Source organism: Filicampus tigris, chromosome 8 (genome assembly GCF_054856515.1).
Source record: "Filicampus tigris isolate MCC_2025a chromosome 8, RoL_Ftig_1.0, whole genome shotgun sequence".
NCBI lineage: Eukaryota > Metazoa > Chordata > Actinopteri > Syngnathiformes > Syngnathidae > Filicampus > Filicampus tigris.
Genome location: NC_141224.1, coordinates 10,747,403 through 10,763,108, shown reverse-complemented (window position 1 = coordinate 10,763,108; position 15,706 = coordinate 10,747,403). Strand labels below are relative to the sequence as shown.

Below are 15,706 nucleotides of genomic sequence, written 5' to 3'. Positions count from 1 at the left end.
TAGGATGACCATTTACTAATGAAGAAAGAGATAAAATGGAATTATACCTGCGTGCTTCTGTTCTGCCAGCGTTCCAAACCCTCATGTTCCAATGTTTGACAAAGCTTTGAAAGTTTGAATTCTGAATGTGTGAGCACACACAGCCAAACCCAACACCACTATCAATTGCCCTAAAGCAGTGTTCCAAACCTACAGTGTATTTTGCCACACTTAAAAAAGAAAAATCCCCAAAAGTGGATGCACGGGTTAAATTATTATACTGCAACTTCTGTCTTCTAGTAGAAGAGTATTTATTTGTTCTGCCTCTATACATTGCTGGAATAGATAAATGAACACAGTATACCTATGCATACACTTGTAGTAAATAATAATAACCAATGCTAGAACAAATTGTTGTACACAGATATAAATCAAACAAGGTATTAAACAATTCAAACATAAAACAGTGGAAACTATTTATACCACATGTTCTGGTATTGATAAAAAAAAAAACCTGTAAACTTCATGAAAATCGATTAAGAGCTGAGCAAGTTAGGACATTACACATAGGCAGACCAAACACATGCTAGCATAAAAGGAGAGAAGTCACCGTGCACAGATGTTGACCTGGGTTTTGAGAGGGTGCAGTCCCTTGCCCATGGGCACCTCAACAGCAGCTAGGTTTCAGGCTCGCAGTTCCATGACCCTTCTGGTTCGGAAGCCCAAGTCCTCCAAAAATTAGCTGCCGCCCAAAAATGGGAGTTGAATCTCGAGTGCAACTATACAACTCCTCATCTAACTAATAAAATTTTTAAAATGGTAACTTCTTCCTCTGGACATTCAGCCCAACAAATCCACTAATGTAAAACTGTTCTTTGTGAAAAGCAGAGACACATAATTGGGAAATGACATTGACTGACCAGTTTTCGAGTGAAATATATTTCTGCATTCATTTTTTTATTCATATTTGTTCCATCGTTTAATGTATTATGTCATACATTACCACTATTTGGCACAGGTAATTAACTTTTCATTCACAATACATCTTTACAAATAAGTTGCACTTTTTGCGAGTACATCATAAGACATGCAATGTAGATTTATCCTGGCCACATTCCAGAAAAGATACAAAAGAGCAATGTGAGGTAGGATCTGTTGGCAACAGTGTGGCTGGTCTGACCAGAGATGTCAGGATTTTTGAGGATAATGAGTAAAAAATATTTCATTACAGAAAATGTGTATTTTAAAGTAAAGTAATTCTGCTAAAAATATACTGTATTACCATCTTTGGCTAATAGGTTGCGTCAACTATTACCTGGAAATTGGCATGCAACAATCCCCTCGAATGCATTCAAAAGACTTTCCTTGCTTCACTTCAGTCTGTCATTAAATCAGTCAAAATTCATCAGATTTCAGTTATGTCTATTATGACTACTATTTTTGTTTTTTTTGTGTTCGTTAATGCCAGTTAACTAGTTGCACTTACTTTTTCCCCCTGATGGAATCTCTCTCCCTGATTCAATTATACAAAATATATTGTACCTGAGAAAACATTTGCTGTCCCATTAAACACAGCCAACTAGGGAGCATATGTCACTTGAATATAGATCAATGATTCCCAACCAGTGTGCCATGAGACATAATCAAGTGTGTCAAAGGAAATTAAATCATTTCACTTAATTGGTCTGAAAACTATAATGTATGTACTGCAAATAATGTATCTGTTAATCCATAATATACCACAGTTGTCAAACTCTGGTCCTCGGGTTTCTCTCCTCCGACACACCTGATTCAAATGATCAGCTATGATCTGCTATGTATGTGTTGCAAACGCGTTGAACTTGAAACACATGATGTGCATTTGTTCAAAGACTAATACTTTAAAAAAAAAAAGAAAACAACCTAAAACCTTTTTGAGATTTCATCAACTAAAACTAGACTAAAAACTCACATATAGAAATGACTAAAATTGAATAAAAACGAGTCATTTTCATACAAAGGACTAAACACTAAAGAAATGATGGCTCTCAAAAACAAAACTGGCCCAGTTTTCACAAACTAAAGTGAGACAATATTATCATTATTTCAGTTTGCATATTTTTGGTGACTTTTATGTTGAGTAGTGTTCCGTAAAAATTCGTCTCATGTAAAATATATGCCATAGTGTGATAAAAGTTGGGAAACACTGATATATGTAGTAATCAGCCAACCTGAACGGATTTTCTTTTTCCACTTACACATCCGTGCCATCTAGTAGAGACACTAGCGCACATTCAAACAAACGCCCACTATTTGAAACTTGAGACCTATGAAAATAACAACTCAATAATGAACAACTCAGTCTACTCATTCACTATCTTGGCCCAACTGTGTAGTGACCAGCATGTGATAGATTCCCTTTTTTGCCAGCAGCTGCTGATGCGTCCCTTGTTCAACCACCACGCCGCCCTGAAAGACAGCGATGCGGTCTGCAGCTTGGATGGTGGATAAACGGTGGGCTACAACGATACACGTCCTGCCCTGCCTAGCTTTGTCCAACGCCTCTTGCACCACCTGGATCAAGCACAAATTGGGAGGACAGAAATCAACGTGGTTAAACATCAGGCAGCCAATTGAGGAATAATTCAAGATGAGAAGAAAAAAAAACACCTTCTCATTCTCAGTGTCAAGTGCAGACGTGGCCTCATCCAGAAGCAACAGTTTGGGGTTGCGGAGGATCGCTCGGGCTATGGCTATTCGTTGCTTCTGACCACCTGACAGCTGGGTCCCTTTATCGCCTGCCTGAGTGTCATACTTCTGCTCGAGTCAACAAAGTCAAAGTCAGTGCGTGGAACATTACACATTGCAAATATTATTTTTTAAGGATGAGCTCTGGTAACTGAAAATGGTGTGATACGTTTCTTATAGGTTTCTTCCTCATTGGAAATGAAGGCATTATATTCTACTGACAGATGTGTGAGTGACAGTTTTGATCAAAATGATTATTCCTTCATTACAAAAATGTGATTACCTGAGGCAACTGTTCTATGAAGCTGTGAATGTTGGCTGCCTCAGCAGCTGCTTTAATCTCTTCCATAGTTACAAGACGACTGTTGTCTCCATAGGCGATGTTTTCAGCCAAGCTGCAGTCAAACAGCACAGGCTCCTGGGACACGATGCCTATCTGAGACCTCAGCCAATGGATGTTCAGCTCTTTCACACTCTTGGAATCAATCATCTGCAAGACGAACAACAAAAATACTAGTCATGTCATCATTGAAGTCAGAGGTGAAGAAAAGTTGATAGTCGAAATTTTGAGCAAGATGACCAAGGAAAGCTGTTGGATCAAATCACTAGGTAGGTCACAATACCCCAGATAGAAAAAAAAAAAAAACAATCAATAAAATCTAAATAATTTGGACGCAGTCTCAATAACATTTTAGAAAAGAACCAGAATATTTTGTGTAAGGGAGAAAGTAAACATACTAGCTGTTGTAAGCAGGCTGCCGGTAAAGGCGCACATGACAAAAGGCGCCAAAGAATGTCATGGCAAAAAATGTTGGAAACAAGCAAAAATAAGTTAACGTGACAAATAGCGAACATTGAATTACGTAAAAAAAGGGAGCAAAAGTATGAATAAGAGAAACCTGGCAAACCTATTTTAACAGGCTGCCACTCGCAGATGCCTCTTCCATCCCAAAACAGGCATTTAGCAAATGCATCTGTGCGTTTCTACGTCTCATCTGTGCACTACCATACCGATAAATTGTCTAACAAACAAAGGTGCAATCGTTTTCTCACCACGTTCCCTTGCTTGGTGTCGTAGAACCTCTCCAGAAGCTGAATGGTGGTGCTTTTTCCACAGCCGCTGCTTCCGACCAGGGCCAGTGTCTCTCCCTTGCTCACTTTCAGATTCAGCCCTCGGAGGACCGGCACATTGGGGCGTGAGGGGTAGTTAAACTTAACACTATCAAAGTAGACATTACCATCAAATTGGTCCTGGTGATTTAAGGGAGGAGCCAGACAGATACGTTATCAATACTTTAAAGTGGAAGTCAACCCAAACATATTTTTTTTCCAGAATATATTCTATGTAGGCCCACTAGTTGAAACAAGGCATTCTGACAAAGATTGTGTTTGTGGAATAATAGTTAATCTACCCGTTTTTAGCCATCTTTGGGGGTGGCAATTTTGTCACTTCTGTCGACTGAAAATGACATCGAAGTTGCTCAGGGCTGACCTGTTGTCTGAAGCTGAGCCCTGAGCATCTGTGATGTCATATTCAGTTGACGAAAGTGACAAAATGGCCGCCCCCACAGATGGCTAAAAAAAGGTGGATTTTGCTGCTTAACTCGTATTTCAACTAGTGAGTCTGCATAGAACATATTATTGAAACAAAAAAAAACCCTAAAAAAAAAAAAAACATTTACGCTCTGTAGTGTACTGTTTGGCGACTTCTTATTGCTCACCAATGACTGTCCCTCCTCTGAGAGGTTATCAATAGCGGGCTGTCTGTTCAGAAGCATCATAATGTGACCAGCTGACGTTTTGGCGTTTGCATAGTTTGGAGTGAAGGAATTGGCTTCTCCAACAGCCATAGAGCCATAGAGAATTGCCATAATCACCCTGAGAAAGAATATTGATTGAATTCATTTACATGTGAGTGACTCAAAGAAATAAGGTATGATAATGTAAAGTTGCAGAGGTTATTTCTCGAATGTAAGGAATGCTTCATGAAATCTTTGTTACTCACAGAAATACTCCCTCAACATCCATTCGTCCTTGCTGAACAAGCCAAGCTCCAAACCAGAAACATATGGCATAAGTAAAGTAGATCATGGCTTGGGAGAAAGAGAAGGCAAAACCCTGCACATGGGCTTTTTTCTTGGCGTTTCTACAGAAAAACACAGAACCATCAAAAATAGCATGTTGAGAACAATTTATGGACAGGTGATGGAGGCCCTCACATACCTGTATGGAACTTTCAGGTTATTGTGAAACAAAGACTCAAACTTGGGTTCCCTGGTCAGAGACGCAACTGTACGGATATTTTCGATGGCTTCTGTAACAATCTGGTGAGATGTGCCATGAAAACATGACATTGTATCCCGTGCTCTTGTACTTTGGGAGAACGACGGCAAAAGTACTGAAGATCACTATAGGCAAATTCCCACCTGTCCAGCCTTCTCCAACTCCTTCTTGTCCTTGGCCGCTTGGCCAGCTAGCAACTCCATCTCCACAGTCCCAGCCACCGCCAAGATTGGCACCAGCACCAATACGAGCAGCGTCAGCTCCCAGCCATACACAAAGGCAAGAATCACGCCAGTGCCCAAATTGGCAATATTCTGCACCAGTGTGGCCAGGCGCAGTCCCGTAACCTGGGCAGAGTTGAAAGATTTTTACAGAAATAGAACATTGGGTGTGTGTGTGTGTGTGTGTGTGTGTGTGTGTGTAGTGGCAAGAGACTGAAAAGGCCTTACCCCTTGTACTTGAGCAGCATCTGTGGCCAGCCTTGTTGTGAGTGTTCCAACACTGTTTTTGTGGTCATCAAACCAGCCCAGATCCTAGAAGGTAATTCCTTCTCACATTAAAACAAGGTCATTCCTTTTCAAAATGTAGAAATAATGTCCTGACAGAGAAGTCCAGAGAATTTGTTTTCAATTTGAACACACCTGCCTCATCAAAGCCTTGAAAGCCGCAAGTCTCAGTTTCAACGTCAGGATCTCTCCAGATTTTCCAAAACAGTAACCCTGTAAAAAGTGACGGTTAGGCGTTGACATGAAGAATCCTAGTGGCTGACCCCTTGTAAATCACCTCAGTAAATAATATACTTTGAAAGATGAAGACTGCATGTTCTCTTGTTAATCAGGCTTATTTACTTTTTATTCTTGTCCTGAACTGACAATGTATACAGCATGTGTGAATGTGCGTACCTGGAGAAACATGGTGAAAAAAATTACAATTCCGATGGTCGCAAACATGAGGCAAAGAAATTCAGTTTGTTTTCTGACGATCTCTTGATCAGCCTCAGCCATCACCTGAAAGTTGGAAAGAGAAAGCCGATTGATTGTCTTGGTCAGAATTTTGCCGCCGGGAAAAAGCCGTGATCCCACTGGACACAAATTGCAACCTACAGCAATGAACTTTGAGAGGATGACTGCAAACAGAGGATGTAATAACCCGTTGATGGCGGCAAAGATGATCCCCATCAAAATGTAAGGCCACTCAGGAAGGTTGAATCGCAGAATTTGGAGTAACGACACAGGGGGAACATTTTCATCCTTAAGAAAGGAGGAGAGAAATGCTGAATCGCGCCGTGCTTTATTCCTTTCCAACATTCAAGTTCAACCAATCTCACCTCCTCTGTCTTGTTTTTGGCATCCATCAATGCTTCTTTCTCTTCTTTCTCTCCCTCCAATCCAGCAGAGGAAAACCCTCGTGGAGACTTCTTCCTTTTCAGGGAGGAATCATCGTCGAGCATTTTGGTTATTGGCCTCTTTTCATTCTGCTCATTATTCCACTGCTCATCAACTTTGGCTTTCTGGAAGGTCTGCAAGATGGACATCACAAAGGTATGCTGTATATTATTCTAATATTAGATGAATTCCCCCCAAATGTTGTGTCAAAGTGTTTTTTACTCCAGCGTTACCTGCGTGGTGACAAGGGTATGATACACACCCTGTTTTTCCATCAATTGGCTATGAGTCCCCAACTCTACAACCTCTCCGTTTTGGAAGCCAGCGATGATATCAGCGTTTCTGATAGTTGAGAGCCGATGGGCCACAATTATGGTGGTACGACCCAGTCTGACCTGCACAAATGATGAAACTGTCAATAAAAATATCAAGAGGCCAAAGATCTTAACAGTAATCTCCGAAAAGATCCTGCTGGTACAAACTTGCTTCACAGCTTCCCCCATTCTAAATAATTTTCCAATATGCATTCGAAATAAATGCGGGTCTGTGTTTGTACCTTGTCGAGCGCAGCTTGAACAATAGTCTCACTCTCGGCATCAAGGGCAGATGTTGCTTCGTCCAGCAGAAGGATTTTGGGGTTACGGACGAGCGCCCGGGCAATTGCAATTCTCTGCTTCTGTCCTCCACTCATCTGAGTCCCTCGGTCCCCAACCGGCGTGTCGAACTTCTGCTCAACAACAACAACCTCGTAATTGTCTTGCGGAAAGTGGTTTGGAAGTAGAAGTCATCAATACGGTCATACGTCGGGAAGGTTCATGATGAAGTCGAGAGCGTTGGCCTCCTTGGCGGCTTGCTCAATCTCTTCCGGCGTCACGTCGGTTCGGCCGTATCGGATGTTCTCGGCTATGGTGGTGGCAAATAGGACGGGCTCTTGACTCACCACGCCGATCATCTTTCGCAGGTGGCGGATATTGAGTGAACGGACGTCATGACCATCAATAGAGACCTTCAAATAGGGATACAAAGATATATTTTTTGGGGGGGTTATTAGAAAAGGTTGAAAAAGTCTTTTATCTCTTTTATTATAACAGAACTGTTTATTACTATCCATTTTCTAAGGCGCTTGTCCATATTCGAGTCATGGTCGAGTTGAAGTCTATCCTAGCTGACTGTGGGCAAGACGTGGTCTGCACCCTGGACCGGTTGCCAGCTAATCACAGGGCGCTTGTAGACAAGCGGAAGAAAAAAGATGGAGTAAAGACGTTTTTACAATGATGCACGTACAGATCCCCGCTGGGGATCGTAGAACCTCTGCAGCAGCTGGACGGCGGTGCTTTTCCCACAGCCGCTGCTTCCCACTAAGGCAATGGTCTGTCCACTCTTCACGCTCAGGGACATGTTGTTTAATACCTGTGAATCACAAGGTGTCAATCATGCAAAATGCAGATATGTAGTATGGTTTACCTGTTGGATGAAGTTAAACAGCATTGCAAGCTTACTTTAACTTCTGGCCTTGAGGGGTAGTTAAAGTGGATGTTCTTGAACTCTATGTTTCCATTGATTGAGTCAGGCTTGAAGCCGCTCTCTGAGTAGCTGTCAATACTTGGTTTCTGTAGACGAAAATTTTCTTGTGAGTTCAGTAGTGGTTCAAAATATGGTCACGGTGGGAGAAAGGAAGAAATATCATAATGCGCTAGAGCAGGGTGCGGCAAACCGTGGCCCTTTAATCCCTCCGCTGCGGCTCCCAGTGGCATTAGTAAGTAAATCATGAGTGAATAATCTTTATCTCTGTTATTGTTTTTAATGTAATATTAACATTACATTAACATGGTTAATTTGCTCAAACTATGTCATAAATAATGCCGGCAAGTATTACCATAGACAATTACAGTACATATACAAGGACCCCAGTTTGAATGCTGAAACGTACGCCCAAGTCAAAGAAACATTTTATGTATTGCTGCCTTCAATTTTTCAGCTGTTGCAGAGTGGCGTGGCAAAATATAACTGTGCACATTCACCAAACATTTGTCTCTAAATAGTAGGAAGGGAAATGATTGTTTTGCTTACACTGTCAATGATGCTGTACACTTGGTGTGCAGCTCCTCGGGCACTGGAAAAGGACTGGATGTTTGGTGAAGTCTGCCCCAACGCAATTGCTCCAAAAATCAAAGCGAACAAAACCTTAATACAAAAACGTTATTGTTAGCAATAAAATTCTATTTGAGGGCTAGGGCATTATAATAAAATTCACATTTCTCTCAATGTATGCTCACTGTGAGTACAGTTCCAGTAGTGTACTCCTTACTCCGAATGAGCGTACTCCCATACCAGAAGGCCAGAGCATAAGACAAGAAGATCATCATGAAGGTGAAACCCATGGCAGTGTTTGAACTTATTGCCTTCTTTATTCCCATGTTCTTAGCCTCCTCCAAGTTTTTATGATACCTGTTTGGCAATACATAAACCAAAGAATGAATGATCTTCGCGAGACGAACAGTGACTATAAAAAGTATACTCTCACCCCTGTTCAAATTCCAGATTTTTTGTGATATTAAAAAAATGAGACCAAGGTAAATAATTTCTAGACTTTTTTCCATCATTAATGTAACCTATAACCTGCACAATGCAATTAAACAAAAGAAGACATTTTATGAAAGGGGGTGGTGGGGGGTAAAAATAAACTGAGATCATGAGATTGCACAAGTGTATGTGTGTTACAAACAAAACACTACTGGCAGCTTCATGCTTTGGGGTCTTTTTTTTTTTTTTTTTTTTTTTTTTTTTTTTAAGCTGGGGCTGAAATTATAATACACTTCCAAAAAGCAGTCTGTGTTCAAGCAAACCTTGTCAAATGTCAGGAAAAGCCTACTAGAGCATCTGAATCTTTTTGTGGGTTTATCAGAGGCACTTGAAATTGTGGCAGGTGCGTACAAACTTCCAGTTAACATGAGTTTGAATGTGATTGGTTCATTCTTAACACAACCAGATCCCCTGTCTTATGAGTGTGTGTGCACTGAATTGTGCAAGCTACACTCCACCATTAACGGGCGAATGAACATCACAGAATCCACCACTGGATATTGGATTGGTGGGAAAATGTACTGAAAGGACCTCGGTCTCATTTTGTTTCATCGCATACACGTGGCATTTGAACAGGGGTGTGTAGACTTTTTATATCCACAGTGGGTACACAGTGAGTGACAATGCAACATTGTCAATCGCAATTGAGAATGAATGGTTGATGATTTAGAAAAAAAAACAGCACATCCATCTACAAGCCGAGCTGTAGTTGAATGTGCCCCGTGTAGGACGCATCATCTTGTGCAAACCTTTGTATCTCTCTCTTTTGGCCACTGAAGGCAAACACAGTCCTGATGGCAGAAAGCACCTCCTCTGCCACCGCACCCGCTTTGGCATAAGCGGCCTGTTCTTTAGCAGTGAAGGACGTCACCACCTAAGGAGAGACGTATCAGCTTAGCGGGAAGAGGTTTGTTTTCAGAATGAAGGGCAAGGTGGACAAAGAGCAAGTTTACCTTACTGAAAATGCCAGCTGACAGGCCCAGCAAGGGGCAGACAGCCAGGACGACCAGAGCGAGCTTCCATCCGATGCTTAAGCCAACCACCAAAGATGCAATGAAGGTAGAAAGCGACTGGATCAACATCCCCATTTTGTCTCCAATACCCTCTTGAATCTTGTAGATGTCACTGCCCGAACAAATGAATGACCATGAATTATTGTAAAGTCACGACAATATCTGCCACATTGTCGAGCTAACGTTTTGTTTATGCCCTGTGGTGCAGAGCAAGGAATCTACTTCAAATTGATTTGAGTCACAGACTGATAAAATAGCCACTAGACAAGACTTTCATACACCGGCATTTTGATGCGCCACATAGCCATGACCAGTTTATAATGACCTCAAATGTTATGAACTTTAAAAACTTCATTTTGCTCATGAGTTGGAAAAGGTTTAAAGGAGACTATTTTGGATTTTTTTTTTTTTTTAATCTTTAAACCTAGGTGTCTCAAAAACAAATCTGTGGCATGCTTTTGTAAAATACCACAAGGATCAAGAATTAGAGTACACCTTGCGCCTCATCATTTTTGCCTCGCTGAAATTAGCCAGTTTTGTGGGGACCATTCTGTCTCATTCAAATAAGCCGCTGCTCACACTGCTTCAAAACGTTGGGGCCATTGCTGAAAATAGCTTTCATCACCATGACGACTATGCTTGGGGATGGCTACTTGTTGAGCCCCGAGTCTAAAAAAGCAAATACCAACCCCAAACATGTAGGAGCCAATACAAAGACTGTGTGAAATCTAGTTTCTCTCGTGGCGTAAGAATTTTATCACCAAAATGCGATATTAAAATTGACAGTGAGCGTTACAAACAACTTTGCCGAACAATCAAGTATGCTGTTCCTAATGGTGATCTGAGCGTCCAACAGAACGCAACGCAGCTTTGCTTACCTTTTTGGCCTTAGTGTTTCAGACAGTGCAGTCTGACCATTGCTTGGAAATGGCATATTTTCACTCACCTACCTTCTAAGTAGTGGGCGGAGAAACCCAGTGACGTCGCAATTTGTTACAATTCAGTACAGTTTGCGTGGACACATTTTTGGAAACAGACGGCTCACCAATGGCTTACTTGGAAGTGTAATTTAAAAATTCAAAAGATACATTTTCCATACGTCCCCTTTAAGCAGAATGGAGTATCTAATTTACATTACTCACTCAACAAGACGAGTGTTGAGTGTCCCCGTCTCGTTGACATCAAACCAGCCGATGTCCTGTCGCATGACACTGTGGAAAAAACGCCTGCGGATGCGTTTTACCTGTCTTATAGCAGCCAGTGTAAAAAAAGCAACCTGCATGTAAGCAGCCACCAGTACCAAGAGCCCTGTGATGGCAAAGTAAATAGAAAAGCTGGAAAGGAAAAAGAAATTGGCAAATCAAAAGTGTCCCATTGAGTGTAAATTGACTTCTTGGTCTTACCCGGCCATGTCTTCCTGTAAGGTGTTGTTGGTGGAAACTGAAAATAGAGACGATAAGATCTAATAGTTGTCATTAAGTCGGGTTACTACAGTGTTTGTGACTGTCTCCGTGAACTTACTGAGGTAGCGGGTATTGTTTTTAGACGGGGCGGAGGACTGTATAAATCTGTCCGCCATATGCCCAAATACAACACACATGAGGGGGAACACCAGCCCATGGGCCACCGACATCACCGTCCCAAAGACAATCAGTATAACATCTATGCCATCTGCAAATCTGAACTGTGCACATGTAACCAAACAAGGAGTGTCATTAGTAGTCTTACAACACTGTTATTGTAAAAAAAAATAAAATAAAATAAAAAAGGGGGGGCGGGGGTTCAGAGATGGACAACATACCAGTTCAATGGGGCCAACTGTGACAATGTTTTCCTCTTTTTCTTTCTTCTTTTTCCTTTCTGCTTCATTGCACTCACTTGGACAAAAATAAAAACATATTAAAGATACTCAAGTTTTTGAGGGATTTCCAACTCAAATTCTTTAATGCGAAAACCAACTGAACTGGTTTGTTTAAAGAGCTCCATAATATTACCTTAAATAAATATCTGTGTGGTGATCGGGAATGTCCTTTCGCAAGTTGTCTGTTTCACTCATGTCTGGGGTCTTTGAGAGGAAGAGGAAGCGTCAATTATTTTGTTCACAAGATTTTTCAATTAAGTCAAATATCAGTTAGTCCCTTCTGAAAACAAAGTCATGCCAAAGGATTTACAGCTGACCACTTAATATTGGCGACGGTACAATGCAGACACCTACACCGTCCCCCCCTTTGAGATTTAAATTCCATTCTTTCAGTTAAAAGATTTTTAAAAAATGTTGTTTAAGATTTACGAATTGAATGACTGAAAATCCTTTGCAGCTGATGAGTGCCTGAAATCATGGCATCCATGGTTTAACACATGGAAGGAAACTCGAAATTTGGTGATGTCCATGGGCTCCAGACTTACGCTGTATCCATCAATGTACATGCTAGACTCAAGTAAACTTTTGTTATGGTTTTGCACCATTTTAAGGTTTGCCGCCTCTGTGAAAACGTATAAACGTATAAAAAACGTATATTAAATTTGTGGGTGGTCACTGAAAATGATGTACAGAACTATTACAAATCACACAATGATGGAAATAAGTCCGCCCATTCTTTATAAAGCTTGTACTTCTCCCTTTGCTCAGTAGATGGCAGTGTAAGGCAACCTTGGACCTTAGGTATAGTTTGTCTTACTGCGCATGCGTTCGTGTCCTCAATTGACTCTGGACTGATTCAATTCTGCCATCCTTTTCAACAGCTAAACACGTTAACGTTAAAAACAAACAAACAAACCAAATTCAAACGCTCACCTAACGTTCTGTCTTGTCTGTACTACCGTGGTAAACAGATTCAGGTTCGTACGTGAATTTTCAACTTTAAGAACGGTTATCACGTTTCTGAACTATTAGCAATTTGCTAATAAGTACAACACCTGTTAGCATTAATTAGTGGCCCCGGGGCTACATACCTAGTTCAAATTGATCATTTCCGTGCTATTAGCGATCGTAATTTATTTTATTATTTAATTATAAATGAATGGAAAAGGATCACCATTATCGCAGAGCCAGTTTTACCAGCTAGTCTTTCAAAACACACGCCGGACGCCGCGTAACCAAACACATTTGTGCTGTCAAATCTTGTATTTACACCTTTATATTTAAGTTAGTTGTCCTCATATCAATCATTAATTCAGTGGAACAGAACAAGGATGATATTTAACCCTGCTGTTTTGTTTCCTGTCAAGCTGGTTATTGTTCAACTGTTAAATTATGCATTCCTAATTGGTATTTGTGAATGAGGTGACTGTGGATTTGGCGGTCAGGTTTGGTGGAATAAACAATACTGCTGAAGAATGTCATCTTAAGACAAGCCTTTTTCCACCTTTAATTATGGGAGTTTACAATACTCTCTGTGTTTGCTCTTATGTGGCAATGTAAAACTAGTCTGGTTGCTCTGTTCTGGGAAATTTGTAATTTCCAATACAAGTGAACAATAGTCCAAGTAATTAAAAAAAAACTACCTGAGCCAGGTTGTGTCATTAACATAAGCACATCATTTTTCCATGATTTATTTTCTTAATCATCATGATAATGTGCTCTGCCCATCACAATTGACTAACTATTAGTATAGCTAATAATGTAATCATGTTTGCTGAAACTCAGCGTGACTTAGCAACTGAGCTAACGGAGTAGAAATACTTCCTGGTTAAACACAAATCGCTTCCTGCTGTGCTGTGCCTTCCTGCTAGCCACTCCGCCTCCCTATCATCAAAACAAACAGTGTTTAGAAACCATTTAGCCCCCAAAACAGCTACGCCGAAAGCCTTGAAAAAACAACAACAGCCACATTTGACTTCTTGGTTCATGTAGACTTCCGTTAAACGTGATACCCAAACGAACACGCGAGTAAAATTCACTTTTGCTTCACAATTCACAGCAAAAGTGCTCCTCGTACAACAACACACCAGAACATACTGCACGATTCCACTGCCTTATAGCTAGTGTTCACCGGAAAATAGCTAGTGTTCACGGGAAATTAGCGTATTTGAACGATCGAGAGCGTCATTTTTGCCATACCTGCACTCCTCAAGTTGTGCTCCAACTTGATTCAGCTGCCATCCGTTATGATACGCCCTCCACTGGCTGAAAAACAAAAACATACCCTTCATTCAAACTGCTTACATCATACTGACATTAAGTATTGCCGCTCGGGGCGGCCCTACACCTTGGACTGGGACACGACTTGTTAGATTATTCACCGATCTCTACTTCACTTTAATATTTATCTTATAGAACATATGTACTACTATCTACTCCTATGTCAGAATTTACTTGTTGCTTTCTTTAAAACTTCGCAGATGACATCACGATGTATTTAAAAAAAAAAAAAAAAGTCAATTAGCGAGGTACAGACGGTTGAGATCTTGGAGATTTAGAAGACAGGAAAAACAAGGACAATAGCGTTAATGACGATGACACAACAGATTTGAAGAAGTAATATATTCTGCATCTATTGCCTGTTGAAGAGAATTGTTTGACGCTGTAAGGTCCAGGAATGATTGTGCCGCCCAATACCACCAACCACTGAACAATTCTACATCTAATTTGAAAAAAGAAAGGGAAAAAAGCACTAAGGGCAAGTATTTATTTTTTTCCTAGTAAACATTTTTTTTGTTAATGAGTTTGTTCACAACGTTAGCAAAGCTACATGTCCTCTTCTCAATTGTACGACTACTGTGGTAATAAAACGGAAGGAAAACTGTTTTGTGTGCTGATAAGTTTTTTTTATACAATGTGCCAATTATCAAAACAGGTATTTTTACTTTTGACTTTTGTACTAATAAGTATACATTGCAGAGTGTGTAGTTTTTTAAAAAACATTTTATTTTACATGGGTCAGAGTATCTTGCTCAAGTGTAGAGCGTGCGTACATTTGGCACCATCACTGGGGATAGATTCTGGACCTACCTGCTATAGGTGAAAATTTGCAATTAAGAGAGAGTGAGAGAGAAAACATTTTTAATATATAGTTTTACCCCTCACACACACTTATTAAAACACATTGTAAATATATTTGAACACGCAAAGAAATTGTATAGAAAATACAGTATGTGTTGTGTGTTAGATATGTGCCTTAAAGAGGCGGGACCTGGCTGGGTGATGTGTAACATCGGCAAACTGGAGGGAGGTTTGCCAGTTTGTAAATCTGCTTATCTTTGTGCTGGATGAGGCTGTGGTTAACAAGTTAAAGACTCTCTGCCATTACAAATGTATGTTTTATTTAGGAGCTAATCCGTGTTTTTTCTCTCCTCTAGGTATGTTCACCCTACTTGAAAGATGTGTGTATGTAATTATAGAAAACAAGTTTATTCATAAGGAACTGAATTACCTGAAATGAATATCTAACTTCTTCTCCTTGTCAGGCATTACCGACATGCAAACAAATAACAGCTAAGGAAAAGGCCAAGAAGGTACAAAGGAGTCTGTTGTTGTTTACTTGACCGCAGATGTAATATAACCTGCCATTTCTATTGATGGACATGACAAACTGGGTAAAATGTTTCTTCTCCCACATAATGTGCATTGTGATAGGGGAAATGTCTTGTGACTGATGGTGCAGATACATGTGTTAGGGATTTAGAGATCAGACACGATCTACCCATGGGATAAAGTGATCAGGTTCCTGCCCTCTGTAACATACACAGTACAGTATGTACAAAATCCAGAAAACGTAGCACATTTTCACACAAGCA

The 15,706-nt window shown here is 40.5% G+C and overlaps 1 protein-coding gene and 2 long non-coding RNA genes across 3 annotated transcripts in view; 2 read left to right on the top strand and 1 right to left on the bottom strand.

Moving 5' to 3' along the window:
- Positions 1–273: 273 nt before the first annotated feature.
- Positions 274–14,126, bottom strand: LOC147143636 (ATP-dependent translocase ABCB1-like). The gene is made up of 28 exons (XM_086038571.1): positions 14,031–14,126; positions 11,965–12,035; positions 11,772–11,847; positions 11,492–11,654; positions 11,374–11,410; positions 11,113–11,304; positions 9,911–10,082; positions 9,707–9,831; positions 8,651–8,822; positions 8,445–8,558; positions 7,874–7,984; positions 7,659–7,784; positions 7,177–7,380; positions 6,931–7,101; positions 6,608–6,769; positions 6,317–6,508; positions 6,093–6,239; positions 5,892–5,996; positions 5,631–5,708; positions 5,439–5,522; positions 5,133–5,336; positions 4,930–5,030; positions 4,712–4,852; positions 4,428–4,584; positions 3,760–3,957; positions 2,990–3,196; positions 2,629–2,775; positions 274–2,532 (listed from the first exon to the last, which is right to left on the bottom strand). Exons 2-28 carry the CDS (start codon positions 12,024–12,026, stop codon positions 2,326–2,328), a joined length of 3,855 nt encoding a protein of 1,284 aa, XP_085894697.1. The 5' UTR covers positions 12,027–12,035; positions 14,031–14,126; the 3' UTR covers positions 274–2,325.
- Positions 2,204–3,306, top strand: LOC147143637 (uncharacterized). Its single transcript, XR_015087888.1, has 3 exons — positions 2,204–2,802; positions 2,887–2,934; positions 3,084–3,306. It is a non-coding gene; the product is annotated as an uncharacterized LOC147143637 (long non-coding RNA).
- LOC147143635 (uncharacterized) overlaps positions 12,488–15,706 on the top strand; it is a 10,229-nt gene continuing 7,010 nt past the window's right edge. Inside the window, exons 1-4 of the long non-coding RNA XR_015087889.1 lie at positions 12,488–12,808; positions 15,269–15,292; positions 15,377–15,424; positions 15,546–15,662. This is a non-coding gene — a long non-coding RNA (uncharacterized LOC147143635). The remainder of the gene's footprint in view (positions 12,809–15,268; positions 15,293–15,376; positions 15,425–15,545; positions 15,663–15,706) is intronic.

What these genes read in the sequence shown, in the direction of transcription:
- LOC147143636 (XM_086038571.1), bottom strand. Translation starts at nt 12,026, where the DNA reads ATGAGTGAAACAGACAACTTGCGAAAGGACATTCCCGATCACCACACA. An exon ending in CTACTGGAACTGTACTCACA is followed by an intron (nt 8,559 to 8,650) that starts GTGAGCATACAT and finishes TTTTGTATTAAG; the next exon opens with GTTTTGTTCGCTTTGATTTT. An exon ending in ATGCTGCTCAAGTACAAGGG is followed by an intron (nt 5,337 to 5,438) that starts GTAAGGCCTTTT and finishes AACTCTGCCCAG; the next exon opens with GTTACGGGACTGCGCCTGGC.